We start from the raw sequence: 20614 nt of genomic DNA on the forward strand, positions 1-20614 counted from the left end.
CTAGAATAGACTAGACTATAGACTAGACTATAGACTAGACTATACTATAGACTAGACTAGTAGACTAGCTATAGACTAGACTGTAGACAGACTATAGACTAGACTATAGACTAGGACTATAGACTAGACTATAGACTAGACTATAGACTAGACTATAGACTAGACTATCATAGACTATAGACTAGACTATAGACTAGACTGTAGACTAGACTGTAGACTAGACTATAGACTAGACTATAGACTAGACTATAGACTAGACTATAGACTAGACTATAGACTAGACTATAGACTAGACTAGACTAGACTAGACTAGACTATAGACTAGACTATAGACTAGACTATAGACTAGACTATAGACTATACACTAGATTATAGCCGAGTATGTGGGTAGTCTATACTGTAATTTTTTTATATTTAGTGTCACCTAAAAAATTAATTACATTTTCAATATTAAATTTACATTCATTAAGTCCAAGGAAAATAAAAATTTTATATACCCATTAACATTTTGTCTAGAAAGCAAAACTAACATAAGAATTTGAAACAAAATTAACTGAAATATCACCCCATAATGTGTCAGCAGTTTAAATTATTGTATTTATAAATTATATATAGTAATGACACTTTGAGTACAAAATACAATGTAATTTATGGAAATAATTATAAAAACCGAAAAGAATGAATCATATTTTTTTGTAAAAATATAATGCAGCTACACTAAAGCCACTCGCTCTTGCATCTATAATATTGAAAGCAAAATTGTTAATTTTCAATTCAAAAAAAAAAAAAATATTTTGAATTGAAACAACTGATTAGTTCTGCGCAATTCTTGAAAATAGAAAATGGTTTTTTTTCTTGCCAATTTAAAAATAACCACTTTTTTAAATTAAGTTTTTTTCGCTAGTTTAGTAAAATGAATGAATTTTATTTTGTTTTCTTTATTTCAATTTCAAAACAAAAGAATTTTTTATTGAGTACAAAAAAAAAAACACAGAAAACATAAGTTTCAAATTGTATTTGTAATATTAAGACTTGATAAACTATATAATTGCCCATGTAACAAGAAATCAAAATGAATTTTTGCATTTAATTGCCAGTAATAAATATTTTAGTTGCTAATCAAAATTGATTTATTTTGTGTAGATATAAATGTATATACAGCGTCAATAAAAATCACTCAATTTGTTGCTTATAGCGAATGATGAATGACATACTATATACGTACGGATGTGGGTATCTTAAAGATATAATTGGAATTCGTTATAAAAATTTTCGAAAGAATTAGTTTTCCCATTACAATATAATATCGTGTTCAGATTATTCTACAGTTAGTTCATAAATATTGACCAAATATCTCTTAATTTAGTTTTTAGTCCCACAAATAAATCACTTTTTTCAAAATTCCCTCGGAATCACAAACATTATTTCTAATTTAAAATTAAACTAAGAGAGCTTGTTTTTTATATAAAAATTTTAGCTTTTTGCCAGAAATACTCAATTACTATGTACATTTAAATCATTTAAAATAAATGTATTACATTTATTGTGAGAAAGTTATATAATTTTAAACGATACATAAAAGTAGCTTTGTTATCTTACGAAATTTTCTTAGATAGCGTTATATAATCCTTAAATAATAAATAAGATTCTTTTCAGATTTCTAAATGGCCAAATTTTCAGGGAAATCAATTAACATTTGACTAGATATAGTCTGTTTCATAGTTCAGATCTATAGTCCAGAATATCTATAGTCTATTCTATAGTCCAGACTAAAGTCTATTCTATAGTGCAGACTAAAGTCTATTCTATATTCCAGACTAAAGTCTATTCTATAGTCCAGACTACAGTCTATTCTATAGTCCATACTATAGTCTATTCTATAGTCCAGACTATAGTCTATTGTATAGTCCAGACTATAGTCTATTGTATGGTCCAGACTATAGTCTATTGTATAGTACAGACTATAGTCTATTGTATAGTCCAGACTATAGTCTATTGTATAGTCCAGACTATAGTCTATTCTATAGTCCAGACCATAGTCTATTCTATAGTCCAGACTATAGTCTATTCTATAGTGCAGACTATAGTCTATTCTATAGTGCAGACCATAGTCTATTCTATAGTGAAGACTATAGTCTATTCTATAGTGCAGACTATAGTCTCTTCTATAGTGCAGACCATAGTCTATTCTATAGTGCAGACTATAGTCTATTCTATAGTCCAGACCATAGTCTATTCTATAGTGCAGACTATAGTCTATTGTATAGTCCAGACTATAGTCTATTCTATAGACCAGACCATAGTCTATTCTATAGTGAAGACTATAGTCTATTCTATAGTGCAGACTATAGTCTATTCTATAGTGCAGACCATAGTCTATTCTATAGTGAAGACTATAGTCTATTCTATAGTGCAGACTATAGTCTATTCTATAGTCCAGACCATAGTCTATTCTATAGTGCAGACTATAGTCTATTGTATAGTCCAGACTATAGTCTATTCTATAGACCAGACCATAGTCTATTCTATAGTGAAGACTATAGTCTATTCTATAGTGCAGACTATAGTCTGTTCTATAGTGCAGACCATAGTCTATTCTATAGTGAAGACTATAGTCTATTCTATAGTGCAGACTATAGTCTATTCTATAGTGCAGACCATAGTCTATTCTATAGTGCAGACTATAGTCTATTCTATAGTCCAGACTATAGTCTATTCTATAGTCCAGACTATAGTCTATTCTATAGTCCAGACTATAGTCTATTCTATAGTCTATTCTATAGTCCAGAATATAGTATATTCTATAGTCCAGACTATAGTCTATTCTATAGTGCAGACCATAGTCTATTCTATAGTGAAGACTATAGTATATTCTATAGTGCAGACTATAGTCTATTCTATAGTGCAGACCATAGTCTATTCTATAGTGCAGACTATAGTCTATTCTATAGTCCAGACTATAGTCTATTCTATAGTCCAGACTATAGTCTATTCTATAGTCCAGACTATAGTCTATTCTATAGTCCAGACTATAGTCTATTCTATAGTCCAGACTATAGTCTATTCTAGTCCAGACTATAGTCTATTCTATAGTCCAGACTATAGTCTATTCTATAGTCCAGACTATAGTCTATTCTATAGTCCAGACTATAGTCTATTCTATAGTCCAGACTATAGTCTATTCTATAGTCCAGACTATAGTCTATTCTAGAGTCCAGACTATAGTCTATTCTATAGTCCAGACTATAGTCTATTCTATAGTCCAGACTATAGTCTATTCTATAGTCCAGACTATAGTCTATTCTATAGTCCAGACTATAGTCTATTCTATAGTCCAGACTATAGTCTATTCTATAGTCCAGACTATAGTCTATTCATAGTCCAGACTATAGTCTATTCCTATAGTCCAGACTATAGTCTACTTCTATAGTCCAGACTATAGTCTATTCTATAGTCCAGACTATAGTCTATTCTATAGTCCAGACTATAGTCTATTCTATAGTCCAGACTATAGTCTATTCTATAGTCCAGACTATAGTCTATTCTATGTCCATACTATAGTCTATTCTATAGTCCAGACTATAGTCTTTCTATAGTCCAGACTATAGTATTTCTATAGTCCTAGACTATGGTATATTCTATAGTCCAGACTATAGTCTATTCTATAGTCCAGACTATAGTCTATTCTATAGTCCCAGATTATAGTCTATTCTATAGTCAGACTATATTCTATTCTATAGTCCAGACTATATTCTATTGTATAGTCCAGACTATAGTCTATTCTATAGTCCAGACTATAGTCTATTCTATAGTCCAGACTATAGTCTATTCTATAGTCCAGACTATAGTCTATTCTATAGTCCAGACTATAGTCGATTCTATAGTCCAGACTATAGTATACTCTATAATCCAGGCTATAGTCTATTCTATAATTCAGACTATAGCATATTCTAGACAATAGTCTATTCTAAAGTCCAGACTATTGTCCAATCTATAGTTTAATCTATAGTCTACGCTATAGATTATTTCATAGTTCAGTCTAGAATATTATCTTAGAACGATATGATGTATATCGTTTTATTTACTTTGCATATATTTATATGATATCTTTCTATTAGTATACTTCCCTTATAAAACTGTTCTTTTGACTGCATTTGTCTTAGAATGTTACAAATTCTTTTTACTAATTGTGTCAATTAAATTTAGCAATAATACGTGACTTTAAATTTTCTCATATCTATAGTTGTTTTTTTGTATACAGTATTGGTCAATAAATTAGCACGATTGATATAAAATAATGCGACATTATGCATTAATAAATAAGCAAATATTTTTTTAAATATTTCTTGGTTAATTACCTTATTCCCTTGCAGCTAATTAAAACAATTGATTAAACAATTGGCGCAGATAATATTTGTTTTAGATATTTACATTTTTTTAATTTATTAAATATTGGGAATAATTAACGCGAACGAATTTGTTAACTTTTAAAAAATCTAAATAATTCTCGAATCACATTACATAATGTTCATATTATTTAATTAATCTAGATTATGGTGAGAAATTATCAATGTAAGCAAAACTTTAGTAATGCTTGCTATTCAAACTTTCCATTACATAGAAGCAATGAAATAACTACTTCCTGTTAATCCCAATCATTTCTATTGTCCAGCCTATTTCTCTATATTTATTTAAATAATTTTCTATTTTCTCACAAAAATATTGTCTAAATATCACCCCATAAGATATTAGATGTTTTGTTATTGTGTTGTTTTTCTTATTGGCGGCCTGTGTAATTGTGCAACAAAAGGGGGCTTGTTTATTTTATACAGACAAAATAGAACCACAACATTTATTACTTGTTTATATTTGTTATCAGTTTTTTGCGTTTTTTTTTTTACTTTACTTTTTGCGTTTATTTTTTTATTTCTATACATTTTTTTATTAAAACCTCAAGTGTTTTAAATGAATGTAAAAAAATGTATTATTTGTCATTATTTTTCCACACACCATAAACAACATCATTTGATATTTTATTTATGAATTTTGTAAACAAACGTCTCAAGATAGGTTTTTTGTCTAGATAAAATAAAATATGGTGCGAAATGTTCTTGCGAATGTTGATTGTTAATTTTGAACTGACCTCAATATTATTATTAGAAAAAAAAAAAACAACAACACAACAACAACATTACAGATAATGTTGGGGATATTCAAAATTGCAAAAAAAAACGCTAAAATATAAAAAGTAGAAACATTACGCTAAATGTAGTGAAGGTTATTTGACTACACTTGAAATAAAATGCAAAAAAAAAAACAAATCCAATAACGCATACAGAAGTGCAGTAAATTTGTTGTTGTATTATAAGTAATCAATACTTTTTTGGTTCAATAATAAATTGCAAACTGAATATTACAAAATTTTAAGAAAAATATACGAAACTCTAGTTTATCTTGTAAATATTTATTTGGTAAAATATTATTAGCACGAATATTTTTTAATTTGTTTTTCAATAATAAACTAAATTTTTGTTGAGTAGACCGATAGTCTGTTCTATAGTTAATACTATTGACCATTCTATAGTCCAGACTGTAGTCTATTCTATAGTCCAGACTACAGTCTATTTTACAGTCTATTCAATGGTGCAGACTATAGTCTATTCTACAATCGAAACTATAGTATATTCTATAGTCCAGACTATAGTCTATTGTATAGTCCACACTATTGTCTATTCTATAGTCCAGGCTAAAGTTTATTCTATAGTCCAGACTGTAGTATATTCTACAGTACAGACTAAATACAGACTATAGTATATTCCACAATCGAAATTATAGTACATTCTATAGTCCAGACTATTGTATATTCTATAGTCCAGGCTACAGTCCATTATATAGTCCAGGCTAAAGTCTATTCTATAGTCCAGACTATAGTCTATTCTATAGTCTATTCTGTAGTACAGACTATAGTCTATTCAATAGTCCAGGCTATAGTCTAATCTGTAGTCCAGACTATAGTCTATTCTATATTCCAGACAATAGTCTATTCTATAATACAGACCAAAGTCTATTCTATAGTCCAGACTATACTCCATTCTATAGCCCAGTCTATTCTAAAGTCCAGACTGTGGTCTATTCTATGGTCCTGACTATAGTCTATTCTATGGTCCAGGCTATAGTTTATTCTATGGTCCAGACAATAATCTATTCTATAGTCCTGATTATTGTCTATTCTATAGTCCTGGCTATAGACTACCCTATAGTCAAGACTATAGTCTACTCTATAGTCCAGACTATAGTCTACTCTATAGTCCAGACTATAGTCTACTCTATAGTCCAGACTATAGTCTACTCTATAGTCCAGACTATAGTCTACTCTATAGTCCAGACTATAGTCTACTCTATAGTCCAGACTATGGTCTACTCTTTAGTCCAGACTATAGTCTACTCTATAGTCCAGACTATAGTCTACTCTATAGTCCAGACTATAGTCTACTCTATAGTCCAGACTATATTCTATTCTATATATTCTATAGTCCAGACTATAGTCTATTTTATATTCCACACTATAGTCTATTCTATATTCCAGACTATAGTCTATTCCATATTCCAGACTATAGTCCAGACTATAGTCTATTCTATATTCCAGACTATAGTCTATTCTATATTCCAGACTACAGTCTATTCTATATTCCAGACTATAGTCTATTCTATATTTCAGACTATAGTCTATTCCATATTCCAGACTATAGTCTATTTTCTATAGTCCAGACTATAGTCTATTCTTTAGTCCAGACTATAGTCTATTCTATAGTCCAGACTACAGTCTATTCTAAAGTCCAGACTCTAGTCTATTCTATAGTCCAGACTATAGTCAATTCTATAGTCCAGACTATAGTCTATTCTATAGTCCAGACTATAGACCATTCTATAGTCCAGACTATAGTCCATTCTATAGTCCAGACTATAGTCCATTCTATAGTCCAGACTATAGTCCATTCTATAGTCCAGACTATAGTCCATTATATAGTCCAGTCTATAGTCTATTCTGTAGTCCAGGCTATAGTCTATTCTGTAGACCAGACTATAGTCTATTCTATAGTCCAGACTATAGTCTATTCTATAGTCCAGACTATAGTCTATTCTATAGCCCAGACTATAGTCTATTCTATAGTCCAGACTATAGCCTATTCTATATTCCAGACTATAGTCTATTCTATATTCCAGACTATAGTCTATTCTATATTCCAGACTATAGTCTATTCTATAGTCCAGACTATAGTCTATTCTATATTCCAGACTATAGTCTATTCTATATTCCAGACTATAGTCTATTCTATATTCCAGACTATAGTCTATTCTATAGTACAGACTATAGTCCATTCTATAGTACAGACTATAGTTTCATTCCATAGTCCAGACTATAGTCTATTCTGTAGTCCAGACTATAGTCTATTCTGTAGTCCAGACTATAGTCTATTCTATAGTCCAGACTATAGTCTATTCTATAGTCCAGACTATTGTCTATTCTGAAGTCCTTACTATAGTCTATTGTATAGTCCTGACTATAGACTATTCTATAGTCCAGACTACAGTCTATTCTACAGACCTGACTATAGTCTATTCTATAGTCCACACTGTAGTATATTCTATAGTTCTGACTATAGTCTATTCTTTAGTCCAGACTAGTGTCTATAGTATAATTTATAGACCGGACTATAGTCTATTCTATAGCCTAAACTAACCTTACCCCTTTAAAAATCAATTCAACCATTCTAAACGTAATTAATTATTTCAAAGATAACAACAAATTAAGGAAACATTAATCGATTAAACAAAGTAACACATTTCTATTAATATTTTGAGTCGACACCCTCTATTGATTCACGTTTTTATTTCCATACAATTTGTTATTTTATTTTTTTTTGTTATTATTTTGAAAAGTAAACATCTGTCGCTGACTATGATGATGATCATCATAATAATGTACATATAGATATATGTAGGCATGTACATATGAATATAACTGAATAAATTAAAATATTTATTAACTATAAAATCAACAGACATGATCAACATAAAAGTATCAAAAAAAAAAAAAAAAAAACAACAACAACAAACATTTGAATACATTTCTAAATCAATTTGTCGATTTGACAACTATAAAAGCACAAACCGAGTGAGTAATTGATGCCCAACATCAATCTCCCACTCGCAAAGAATACCCCTCATAGGGGCACTATAAGCAAATTGCTTATTTTACACTGAAATAAATTTTATTATTTACAATTGAAATAATAAAATTAGTTTTCTACTAAATGAAGGCACGCTTCACTGATTAAATCCAATAAAAGCGAAAATTTACCATATGATATTTAATTTTTAAAATCAAAAGTACACACAATATTTGTATATTTTAGAAGGAGGTAAAAACTAATTTGAAAAAAATAACAACAAATAACCACATACGAGAAAAATCATGCCAAATACATGAAAAATCTATTAAACAGTTTTGTAAATCTCTATAATTTTGCAGAACATGAAATTTCGTAATTGTAAAAAAATTATAGTTTTTCGTTTCGTTTAATGCAAAATGAGCGTTTTTCTTAGTATATTTTTTTTTGTCTAATTTACATTTAATTATGTGCAAATATGTAATTTACATTTCCACCCTCTCTCTCTCTCTCTCTCACACGCGCTTATTTACGCTAAAACCAAAATGGCAAATAAAAACTATTTAATTTTGTCTTGGCAAAAAAAAAAAAAATATATATAGTGCGAAAATGTTCGTACTAATGTAATGGAATAATAAGAATATTCTTTTAAATCTGAAAAGTAGTTTAAATGTTAAAAGAAGATTCCTGGTTTTATCGACTGTAGTCGATTATTTTAATAAAGGTACTGTGGACAATTTTTTGTATATTTGTCTCAAGTATATTCTATAGACTCTATAGTCTGGGCTATAGTCTAGTCTATAGTCTGGGTTATAGTCTAGTCTATAGTTTGGACTATAGTCAGTCTAGTCTATAGTCTAGACTATAGTCTAGTCTATAGTCTGAACTATAGTCTAGTCTATAGTCTGGACTATAGTCTAGTCTGGACTGCAGTCTGGACTATAGTCTAGTCTATATCCTGATCTATGGTCTGGTGTAGTCTAGTCTATAGTCTGGACTGTAGTCTAGTCTACAGTCTGGACTATAGTCTAGTCTATAGACTGACTATAGTCTAGTCTATAGTCTGGAATATAGTCTAGTCTATAGTCTGGACTATAGTCTAGTCTATTGTCTGGATTATAGTCTAGTCTATAGTCTGGACTATAGTCTAGTCTATAGTCTGGACTACAATCTAGTCTATAGTCTGGACTATAGTCTGTACTACAGTGAAGTCTATAGTCTGGACTATAGTCTAATCTATAGACAGACTATAGTCTAGTCTATAGTCTGGACTATAGTCTAGTCTATTGTCTGGATTATAGTCTAGTCTATAGTCTGGACTATAGTCTAGTCTATTGTCTGGATTATAGTCTAGTCTATAGTCTGGACTATAGTCTGGACTACAATCTAGTCTACAGTCTGGACTATAGTCTGGACTACAATCTAGTCTACAGTCTGGACTATAGTCTGGACTACAGTCTAGTCTATAGTCTGGACTATAGTCTAGTCTATAGTCTGGACTGTAGTCTATAGTCTCGACTGTAGTCTAGTCTATAGTCAGGACTGTAGTCTAGTCTATAGTCTGGACTATAATCTAGTCTATAATCTGGACTATGGTATAGTCTATAGTCTGGACTATAGTATAGTCTACAATCTGGACTATAGTCTATAATCTGGACTATAGTCTAGTCTATAATCTGGACTATAGTCTAGTCTATAGTCTGGACTATAGTCTAGTCCATAGTCTGGACTATAGTCTAGTCCATAGTCTGGACTATAATCTGGGCTGTAGTCTAGGCTGTAGTCTAGTCTATAATCTGGACTATAGTCTAGTCTACAATCTGGACTGTAGTCTAGTCTATAGTCTGGACAACAGTCTATCCTGGACTATAGTCTAGTCTGTAATCTGGACTATAGTCTAGTCTGTAATCTGGACTATAGTCTAGTCTATAGTCTGTACTATAGTCTAGTCTATAGTCTGGACTATAGTCTAGTCTATAGTCTGGACTATAGTCTAGTCTATAGTTTGAACTATAGTCTAGTCTATAGTCTGGACTATATTGTAGTCTATAGTCTGGACTGTAGTCTAGTCTATAGTCTGGACTATAGTCTAGTCTATAGTCTGGACTATAGTCTAGTCTATAGTCTGGACTATAGTCTAGTCTATAGCCTGGACTATAGTCTAGTCTATAGTCTGGACTATAGTCTAGTCTATAGTCTGGACTAAAGTCTAGTCTATAGTCTGGACTATAGTCTAGTCTATAGTCTGGACTAAAGTCTAGTCTATAGTCTGGACTAAAGTCTAGTCTATAGTCTGGACTATAATCTAGTCTATAGTCTGGACTATAATCTAGTCTATAGTCTGGACTATAACCTAGTCTATAGTCTGGTCTATAGTCTGGACTATAGTCTGGACTATAGTCTGGACTATAGTCTGGACTATAGTCTGGACTATATTCTAGTCTACAGTCTGGACTATAGACTAGTCTATAGTCTGGGCTAAAGTCTAGTATATAGTCTGGACTATAGTCTAGTCTATAGTCTGGACTATAATCTAGTCCATTGTCTGAAATACTTTTCAAGAACTTTTAAGCCTACACTCCTATGAAACTGAAGTATTTTGTACGATTATGTGTCTGTCTGCCTTCCTGGCTTTAATTATTTACACAGAAATTCAACACCTTTAAATGGCGTGTTGTTCAGTTATGTACGTACATATAGACAAATTTGTGTATATTTCTATAATTGTCAATGCGCTATTTAACAAATGAAATAAAACAATTCATATAATATAACGATATGTTTAATGATCATTGTCTGTTCATTTGTTATTATTTTTGAAATTTAGTGAAAAACTTATAAAAAATTACTTAATGCATCGATAAAACCGCATATTCTTTTTAAAGAAATATAGTATTTGTACATATACATATAACGTAAAAAGGACGTATCTTGATTTTTTTATACATATATTCTATCTGATCCCATACACATCATTTCCCCTGTAATTGGATTCACATCTTAGTACGTAGTATCTACCACATGTATCTACAAGTGACAATTTTATTGCAGCGTTTCATGGCGAGATATTAAAATAAACACATAAAGAAATGAAAAAAAGACATTTAAATATTTGTGAGTATTTTTCCCTTTAGTTCTTTGACCTAAATAATGGTCTTTTTGCTTTTTTTCATTTATGAAAAATAAACGTTTTATTTTAAGAAAATTTCTTCAACTTTTTGTTTTTTGCTCTTCTCGAACAGTTTAATGGTGAAATAAAAAAATATAAAGGCAAAATAAAGTGAACACACACAAAAAGATGAAATTGTCACATGCTTAAGCATGCACAAAATGGAGGAAGAGGGTGATCCATCCTATTGCCACCACCACGTAGTCATTTAAAGCTTCCTAATTATAACAAAAAAAAAATGCACAAAAATTGTACTCTATGTATGTCATGTGTATAAATATAACATTTTTTTGTTTTACAAGAAACAAACCAAAAAAGTATAAAATTATTAAAAATATGTACCGAGCTGTGGCCATGTAAAAACACATCGGAATGAACAGTCAGTCATTTAAAGAATCATGCTGTTATTGTTGTAATTAACCTAAAAATTTAAGGTGTGAGTATGTTGGGAATGTTACTTTCGAAAGACTGCAGTTTCACAATGAATGTTTATTTCTAAATTATAGAAAATCTTTAAAAATTGTCCAGACTATAGGCTATTCCAGGTTCTAGTCTGCTATATAGTCTAGACATTAGTTTATTCTTTAGTCTATACTAAAGTCTATTCTATTGTCCAGACTATAGTCGAGACTATAGCCTATTCAGTAGTCCAGATTATAGTCTAGACTATAGTTTATTTTATAGTCCAGACTATAGTCTATTCTATAGTCCAGACTATAGTATATTCTATAGTCCAGACTATAGTATATTCTATAGTCCAGACTATAGTATATTCTATAGTCCAGACTATAGTCTATTCTTTAGTCCAGACTATAAGTTATTCTATAGTCCAGACTATAGCTTATTCTTTAGTCCAGAATATAGTCTATTCTAAAGTCCAGACTATAGTCTATTCTATAGTCCAGACTATAGTCCAGGCTATAGTCTATTCTATAGTCCAGGCTACAGTCTATTCTATAGTCTATTCTGTAGTAATGGCTATAGTCTATTCTATAGTCCACACTATAGTCTATTCTATAGTCCAGATTATAGTCTATACTATAGTACAGACTATAGTCTATTCTATAGTCCATACTATAGTCTATTCTATAGTCCAGACTATAGTCTATTCTATAGTCCAGACTATAGTCTATTCTATAGTCCAGACTATAGTCTATTCTATAGCCCAGACTATAGTCTATTCTATAGTCCAGACTATAGTCTATTCTATAGTCCAGACATAGACTATAGTCCAGACTATAGTCTATTCTATAGTCCAGACTATAGTCTATTCTATAGTCCAGACTATAGTCTATTCTATAGTCCAGACTATAGTCTATTCTATAGTCCAGACTATAGTCTATTCTATAGTCCAGACTATAGTCTATTCTATAGTCCAGACTATAGTCTATTCTATAGTCCAGACTATAGTCTATTCTATAGTCCAGACTAGTCTATCTAGTCCAGACTAGTCTATTCTATAGTCCAGACTATAGTCTATTCTATAGTCCAGACTATAGTCTATTCTATAGTCCAGACTATAGTCTATTCTATAGTCCAGACTATAGTCTATTCTATAGTCCAGACTATAGTCTATTCTATAGTCCAGACTTAGTCTATTCTATAGTCCAGACTATAGTCTATTCTATGGTCCAGACTATAGTCTATTCTATAGTCCAGACTATAGTCTATTCTATAGTCCAGATTATAGTCTATTCTGTAGTCCAGACTATAGTCTATTCTATAGTCCAGACTATAGTCTATTCTATAGTCCAGACTATAGTCTATTCTATAGTCCAGACTATAGTCTATTCTATAGTCCAGACTATAGTCTATTCTATAGTCCAGACTATAGTCTATTCTATAGTCCAGACTATAGTCTATTCTATAGTCCAGACTATAGTCTATTCTATAGTCCAGACTATAGTCTATTCTATAGTCTAGACTACAGTCTATTCTATATTCTAGACTACAGTCTATTCTATAGTCCAGCTATAGTCTATTCTATAGTCCAAACTATAGTCTATTCTATAGTCCAGACTATAGTCTATTCTATAGTCCAGACTATAGTCTATTCTATAGTCCAGACTATAGTCTATTCTATAGTCCAGACTATAGTCTGCTCTATAGTCCCGACTATAGTCTGCTCTATAGTCCCGACTATAGTCTATTCTATAGTCCAGACTATAGTCTATTCTATAGTCCAGACTATAGTCTATTCTATAGCCCAGACGATAGTCTATTCAATAGTCCAGATTATAGTCCATTTCTATTTTAAAGTTCAGATTATAGTCTATTCTATAATCCAGACTATAGTATATTCTATAGTCCAGATTATAGTCTATTCTATAGTCCAGATTATAGTCTATTCTATAGCCTAGACTACAGTTTATTATATAGTCTATAATACAGTCTATTCTATAGTCCACACTGTAGTCTATTCTATAGTTCAGACTATAGTCCACTTATTCTATAGTCCAGAATATATTCTGTAGTACAGACTATAGTTTATTCTACAGTCTATTCTATAGTACAGACTATAATACGGACTATAATCTAATCTATAGTTCAGACGATGGTATTTTCGATAGTGCACACTCGACAAAAGGAACCAAAATTACATATTTATAGTTAAGTCCGCAATCTGAACTTTCAATATTTCGTTTCAAAGCAAAATTCTTATAAATTTTTATGTTAATGAAAATATTAAATATGCAACTTACCATGATAATAATCCCACCGATATTAAAGCAGCAACACCCGTTTGAAATGACGGATTTCTGGGCAGGGCTTTGACATTCTGCAATTTGTTTTCAATTTGAAATTTTTCAAATACTTTTGATTTTAATTTCTGCATTTTGTATAATTGTGGTTTTTGTTGGTGGTGTTTTGGCTATTTGTTGTTTGCAGATTAAAATGCGTTTTGAAAATTTGTTTGTTTTTCTTTGGGGGCAGGTTTTAGGGGCGGGATGATACGTATTTTATTTTAAAATTTTTGTTTTCACTTTGAGCGTTTTCAAGGTTTGTCATTAACCCACAATATAATCGAGGAAGAGTAAGAGATCAAAAAACAGCACACACGTTTTATTTCTAGAAAACAATGAATGAATGAATTTGTATTATTATTTGTTTTTATTTTATATTCTTCATTTCTATCCAAAATAAATTAATTGTATTTTTAATTTAATTTGTTTTGAACAAATTTCTTCTAAAATAAAAATTTAAATTGCCACATTTGCCCAGAAGATCTCAATTTTATATTATAAATCACACGTTCAAATTTTTCAAAATATGTTTTTTTTTCTTAAATATTTTGTTAATATTTTAAGTCTCGTGTTGTCGGCTTTTGATTTCTTCAACATTCATTTAAAATCGCCACAAAATTTCATATGTTTAATTTTTAGAAAATTGTGTGTATTTTATTCTATGCACTTTGTTTTCAAAACAAATAAAGAAAATCGTCAAATGTGTGGTTTTGGGATGATTTCGTATAAGTACTCTCGAAGTTTAATGAGAAAAATTTTGTATATATGCACGTATTCGTAGATTGGTCATAATGGTGGCACTTTACCAAAAACGCAAAAAATTATATTTAAATATTAAAACGGAAAAAATACATATTGTAGCAAAAACAAAAAAAAAAAAAAATTAAAAAAAACATGTTTTTTTCTGCATTCGATGTTGTTGCGAAAAATACAAGTCATTTTAATACCAATTGAATGAAAAGTGAACAAGATTTTATGATTTATTTAGGAATTAAAATCTTTTTACTGAAAAATGGAAAATTTTTTCAAATTTGAAACGTATTTTTAGAAGGTCTTTAAACTGTGGCCACTGCACATGTAAACTAATGGAATTGTGTTAGAGTATATACTTTCTTCATGTTGAGATAGAACCATTAAAAGAAAGAAGCTGTTCAGAAACAGCTAAAGCCCGGACTGTAGTCTAGTCTGACCTATTGTAGGGACCCATATTGCCTATAGTCTGGTCTATTATTGAGAACTAGAACTGAACTAGAACTGAACTAGAACTGAACTAGAACTGAACTAGAACTGAACTAGAACTGAACTAGAACTGAACTAGAACTGAACTAGAACTGAACTAGAACTGAACTAGAACTGAACTAGAACTGAACTAGAACTGAACTAGAACTGAACTAGAACTGAACTAGAACTGAACTAGAACTGAACTAGAACTGAACTAGAACTGAACTAGAACTGAACTAGAACTGAACTAGAACTGAACTAGAACTGAACTAGAACTGAACTAGAACTGAACTAGAACTGAACTAGAACTGAACTAGAACTGAACTAGAACTGAACTAGAACTGAACTAGAACTGAACTAGAACTGAACTAGAACTGAACTAGAACTGAAACTAGAACTAGAACTGAACTAGTACTGAACTAGAACTGAACTAGAACTGAACTAGAACTGAACTAGAACTGAACTAGAACTGAACTAGAACTGAACTAGAACTGAACTAGAACTGAACTAGAACTGAACTAGAACTGAACTAGACTGACTAGAACTGAAGAACTGAACTAGAACTGAACTAGAACTGAACTAGAACTGAACTAGAACTGAACTAGAATGAACTGAACGACTAGAACTGAACTAGACTGAACTAGAACTGAACTAGAACTGAACTAGAACTGAACTAGAAACTGAACTAGAACTGACTAGAACTGAACTAGAACTGAACTAGAAACTGAACTAGAACTGAACTAGAACTGAACTAGAACTGACTAGAACTGAACTGAACTGAACTAGAACTGAACTAGAACTGAACTAGAACTGAACTAGAATGAACTAGAACTGAACTAGAACTGAACTAGAACTGAATAGAAACTGACTAGAACTGAACTAGAACTGAACTAGAACTGAACTAGAACTGACTAGAACTGAACTAGAACTGAACCTAGAACTGAACTATAACTAAACTAAACTGAACTAGAACTGAACTAGAACTGAACTAGAACTGAACTAGAACTGAACTAGAACTGAACTAGAACTGAACTAGAACTGAACTAGAACTGAACTAGAACTGAACTAGAACTGAACTAGAACTGAACTAGAACTGAACTAGAACTGAACTAGAACTGAACTATTAACTGAACTAGAACTGAACTAGAACTGAACTAGAACTGAACTAGAACTGAACTAGAACTGAACTAGAATTGAACTTGAACTGAATTAGAACTGAACTAGAACGGAATTAGAACTGAACTAGAACTGAACTAGAACTGAACTAGAACTGAACTAGAACTGAACTAAAACTGAACTAAAACTGAACTAGAACTGAACTAGAACTGAACTAGAACTGAACTAGAACTGAAGTAGAACTGAACTAGAACTGTACTAGAGCAGAACTAGAACTGAACTAGAACTGAACTAGAACTGAACTAGAACTGAACTAGAACTGAACTAGAACTGAACTAGAACTGAACTAGAACTGAACTAGAACTGAACTGAACTGAACTAGAACTGAACTAGAACTGAACTAGAACTGAACTAGAACTGAACTAGAACTGAACTAGAACTGAACTAGAACTGAACTTGAACTGAACTTGAACTGAACTAGAACTGAACTAGAACTGAACTAGAACTGAACTAGAACTGAACTAGAACTGAACTAGAACTGAACTAGAACTGAACTAGAACTGAACTAGAACTGAACTAGAACTGAACTAGAACTGAACTAGAACTGAACTAGAACTGAACTAGAACTGAACTAGAACTGAACTAGAACTGAACTAGAACTGAAGTAGAACTGAACTAGAACTGTACTAGAGCAGAACTAGAACTGAACTAGAACTGAACTAGAACTGAACTAGAACTGAACTAGAACTGAACTAGAACTGAACTAGAACTGAACTAGAACTGAACTAGAACTGAACTAGAACTGAACTAGAACTGAACTAGAACTGAACTAGAACTGAACTAGAACTGAACTGAACTAGAACTGAACTAGAACTGAACTAGAACTGAACTAGAACTGAACTAGAACTGAACTGAACTGAACTTGAACTGAACTTGAACTGAACTAGAACTGAACTAGAACTGAACTAGAACTGAACTAGAACTGAACTAGAACTGAACTAGAACTGAACTAGAACTGAACTAGAACTGAACTAGAACTGAACTAGAACTGAACTAGAACTGAACTAGAACTGAACTAGAACTGAACTAGAACTGAACTAGAACTGAACTAGAACTGAACTAGAACTGAACTAGAACTGAACTAGAACTGAACTAGAACTGAACTAGAACTGAACTAGAACTGAACTAGAACTGAACTAGAACTGAACTAGAACTGAACTAGGACTAAACTAGGACTAAACTAGAACTGAACTAGAACTGAACTAGAACTGAATTAGAACTGAACTAGAACTGAACTAGAACTGAACTAGGACTAAACTAGGACTAAACTAGAACTGAACTAGAACTAGAACTGAATTACAGCTACATCTGCTATATAAATTATAGATTATTTTGTAAACAAAGTGGACAGACTTTCGCATAATAATTTAACATTCCAATTGAAAACCCAAAAAATCCTTGATATCAAAACCCTAGACATTAATATTTAAGGACATTTATTTATTATACAAAAAACAGCCTGTTTGAATTTTGTACATAAAATCCTTGGTCATGAACTTTTCACATTTTTTCTTTATTTCTGCTTATAATAAAAGCTAACGAAAATTATTTTTAAAAATATCATTTTACCCTTGCAAAATGTTAATATTCATTGAATATCAACGTAAGAGATTATTTTAACTATTTTTATGTAAAAGAGCAAAAAAAGGTATATAAATAAAACTATATACTTGGTGGGTTTATCCAAAAGGATAATAGCAATAACAACAACCGAAACAATGAAAAAGTGCGTAAAATTTACACACATCCTTGCAGCGAGTATATAAATATAATACAAATGTTAGACATTATTAGACATGTGTGTAATGTACGATTTTATAGACAATTATTAGAATATTGATAGTGGTGGTTGTGGGGGTTAAGAGGAAAAGGAACTTAATAAAAAATAGAAGAAAAAACAATAACAATAAAGGAATAGAAAAATGTGAACTCAACTGAACTGATAGCTCAACTAAATATAGAGACATTTAGGCACCTAGGGAAATGTGAAATATGTAGAGTAAGGAAATGGTTATAAAAGGACATAATAAAACAGAGAGAAAAAGAGAGTGAAACAGATGTTCTCATAAAACAAATATAGAGAGACAGGGTTAAAAAAATAGTAGACACTCTAGCGAGAGAAAGTTTAATTAAAGTATGAAAATGTAGAAATAAATATTAAAAAATTAACAGGGTTTATTGTGAATTCAGAAATGGATTGAAATTGAAACAAACAGTGTGAAAATAAGCAAACCATACATGTACTATTGGCAAACCTATTAAAAAAGATAGATTAACTCAAGTATTTACGTAGAAATCCAGTATTTATGGAGAAATACTGATACTGCAGATTAAATATTGACAATTTAAAGTCCTCAAAATCGTTTTTAAAGGATTCTTTGAAATAACAGGTTCAGTTCTAGTTTCGTTCTAGTTCAGTTCTAGTTCATTTCTAATTCAGTTCTAGTTCAGTTCCAGTTCAGTTCTAGTTCAGTTCAAGTTCAGTTCAAGTTCTGTTCTAGTTCAGTTCTAGTTCAGTTCTAGTTCAGTTCTAGTTCAGTTCTAGTTCAGTTCTAGTTCAGTTCTAGTTCAGTTCTAGTTCAGTTCTAGTTCAGTTCTAGTTCAGTTTTAGTTCAGTTCTAGTTCAGTTCTAGTTCAGTTCTAGTTCAGTTCTAGTTCAGTTCTAGTTCAGTTCTAGTTCAGTTCTAGTTCAGTTCTAGTTCAGTTCTAGTTCAGTTCTAGTTCAGTTCTAGTTCAGTTCTAGTTCAGTTCTAGTTCAGTTCTAGTTCAGTTCTAGTTCAGTTCTAGTTCAGTTCTAGTTCAGTTCTAGTTCAGTTCTAGTTCAGTTCTAGTTCAGTTCTAGTTCAGTTCTAGTTCAGTTCTAGTTCAGTTCTAGTTCAGTTCTAGTTCAGTTCTAGTTCAGTTCTAGTTCAGTTCTAGTTCAGTTCTAGTTCAGTTCTAGTTCAGTTCTAGTTCAGTTCTAGTTCAGTTCTAGTTCAGTTCTAGTTCAGTTCTAGTTCAGTTCTAGTTCAGTTCTAGTTCAGTTCTAGTTCAGTTCTAGTTCAGTTCTAGTTCAGTTCTAGTTCAGTTCTAGTTCAGTTCTAGTTCAGTTCTAGTTCAGTTCTAGTTCAGTTCTAGTTCAGTTCTAGTTCAGTTCTAGTTCAGTTCTAGTTCAGTTCTAGTTCAGTTCTAGTTCAGTTCTAGTTTCAGTTCTAGTTCAGTTCTAGTTCAGTTCTAGTTCAGTTCTAGTTCAGTTCTAGTTCAGTTCTAGTTCAGTTCTAGTTCAGTTCTAGTTCAGTTCTAGTTCAGTTCTAGTTCAGTTCTAGTTCAGTTCTAGTTCAGTTCTAGTTCAGTTCTAGTTCAGTTCTAGTTCAGTTCTAGTTCAGTTCTAGTTCAGTTCTAGTTCAGTTCTAGTTCAGTTCTAGTTCAGTTCTAGTTCAGTTCTAGTTCAGTTCTAGTTCAGTTCTAGTTCAGTTCTAGTTCAGTTCTAGTTCAGTTCTAGTTCAGTTCTAGTTCAGTTCTAGTTCAGTTCTAGTTCAGTTCTAGTTCAGTTCTAGTTCAGTTCTAGTTCAGTTCTAGTTCAGTTCTAGTACATTTCTAGTTCAGTACTAGTTCTGGTCCATAGATTAAGTTGAAGTCTGCTCTGTCTATAGTCTACATTGTAGTCTAATCTATAGTCAAGATGGTGAATCAAGACTACAACTAAATTTAATAAAAACCAATTTACAAATTTACTTTAATCGTTCCTTCAAACAAATTTCCCTTTAAAGGCCACCTCGAACATTTTCTTTGAGGTCAGTATTATTTTTTCAAATTAAAACAAATGACTGACTGTAAGCAGCTACTTAAAGAACTTAAATACATTTATTATATGTATTTTAACAAATCAAAATTATTGCGTTTTTTCGTTCTTTGCCAGTTTATGTACGTACATAGGTACCTACTCAGTGTCAGTGGCGTGTTTAAATTTTGTTTCTTTATTTTGAAATTTAAAAGTTAATTCTTTTATTTTATTTATTTATTGCAATTTGTTCTTTTGTTGTTGGTTCAAGTATTATTTGAAAACAAAAGAAATACTTGCATTTATTTACACAATTTTTCAAAATAAAAGTGGATTTAATGTCAGTTTAAAAAACCCCCTCTTCCATCGTACT

The 20614-nt window shown here is 31.2% G+C and overlaps 2 protein-coding genes across 2 annotated transcripts in view; both read right to left on the minus strand.

The window, feature by feature from the left end:
* The window catches only part of LOC119603485, a 30276-nt gene extending 16008 nt beyond the window's left edge, over positions 1-14268 (minus strand). Inside the window, exon 1 of the mRNA XM_037955524.1 lies at positions 14043-14268. Within this exon, the coding sequence (XP_037811452.1) occupies positions 14043-14176 (134 nt within the window). The 5' untranslated portion in view covers positions 14177-14268. The remainder of the gene's footprint in view (positions 1-14042) is intronic.
* The window catches only part of LOC119603479 (mastermind-like domain-containing protein 1), a 37654-nt gene continuing 31280 nt past the window's right edge, over positions 14241-20614 (minus strand). Inside the window, exon 6 of the mRNA XM_037955516.1 lies at positions 14241-14409. The gene's annotated coding sequence lies outside the window, so the exon portion shown is untranslated. The remainder of the gene's footprint in view (positions 14410-20614) is intronic.

The sequence above is a fragment of the Lucilia sericata genome, unplaced genomic scaffold (genome assembly GCF_015586225.1).
Source record: "Lucilia sericata isolate MDLA Ls3-8-SP2 unplaced genomic scaffold, ASM1558622v1 Contig000309F_arrow, whole genome shotgun sequence".
Lineage (NCBI taxonomy): Eukaryota > Metazoa > Arthropoda > Insecta > Diptera > Calliphoridae > Lucilia > Lucilia sericata.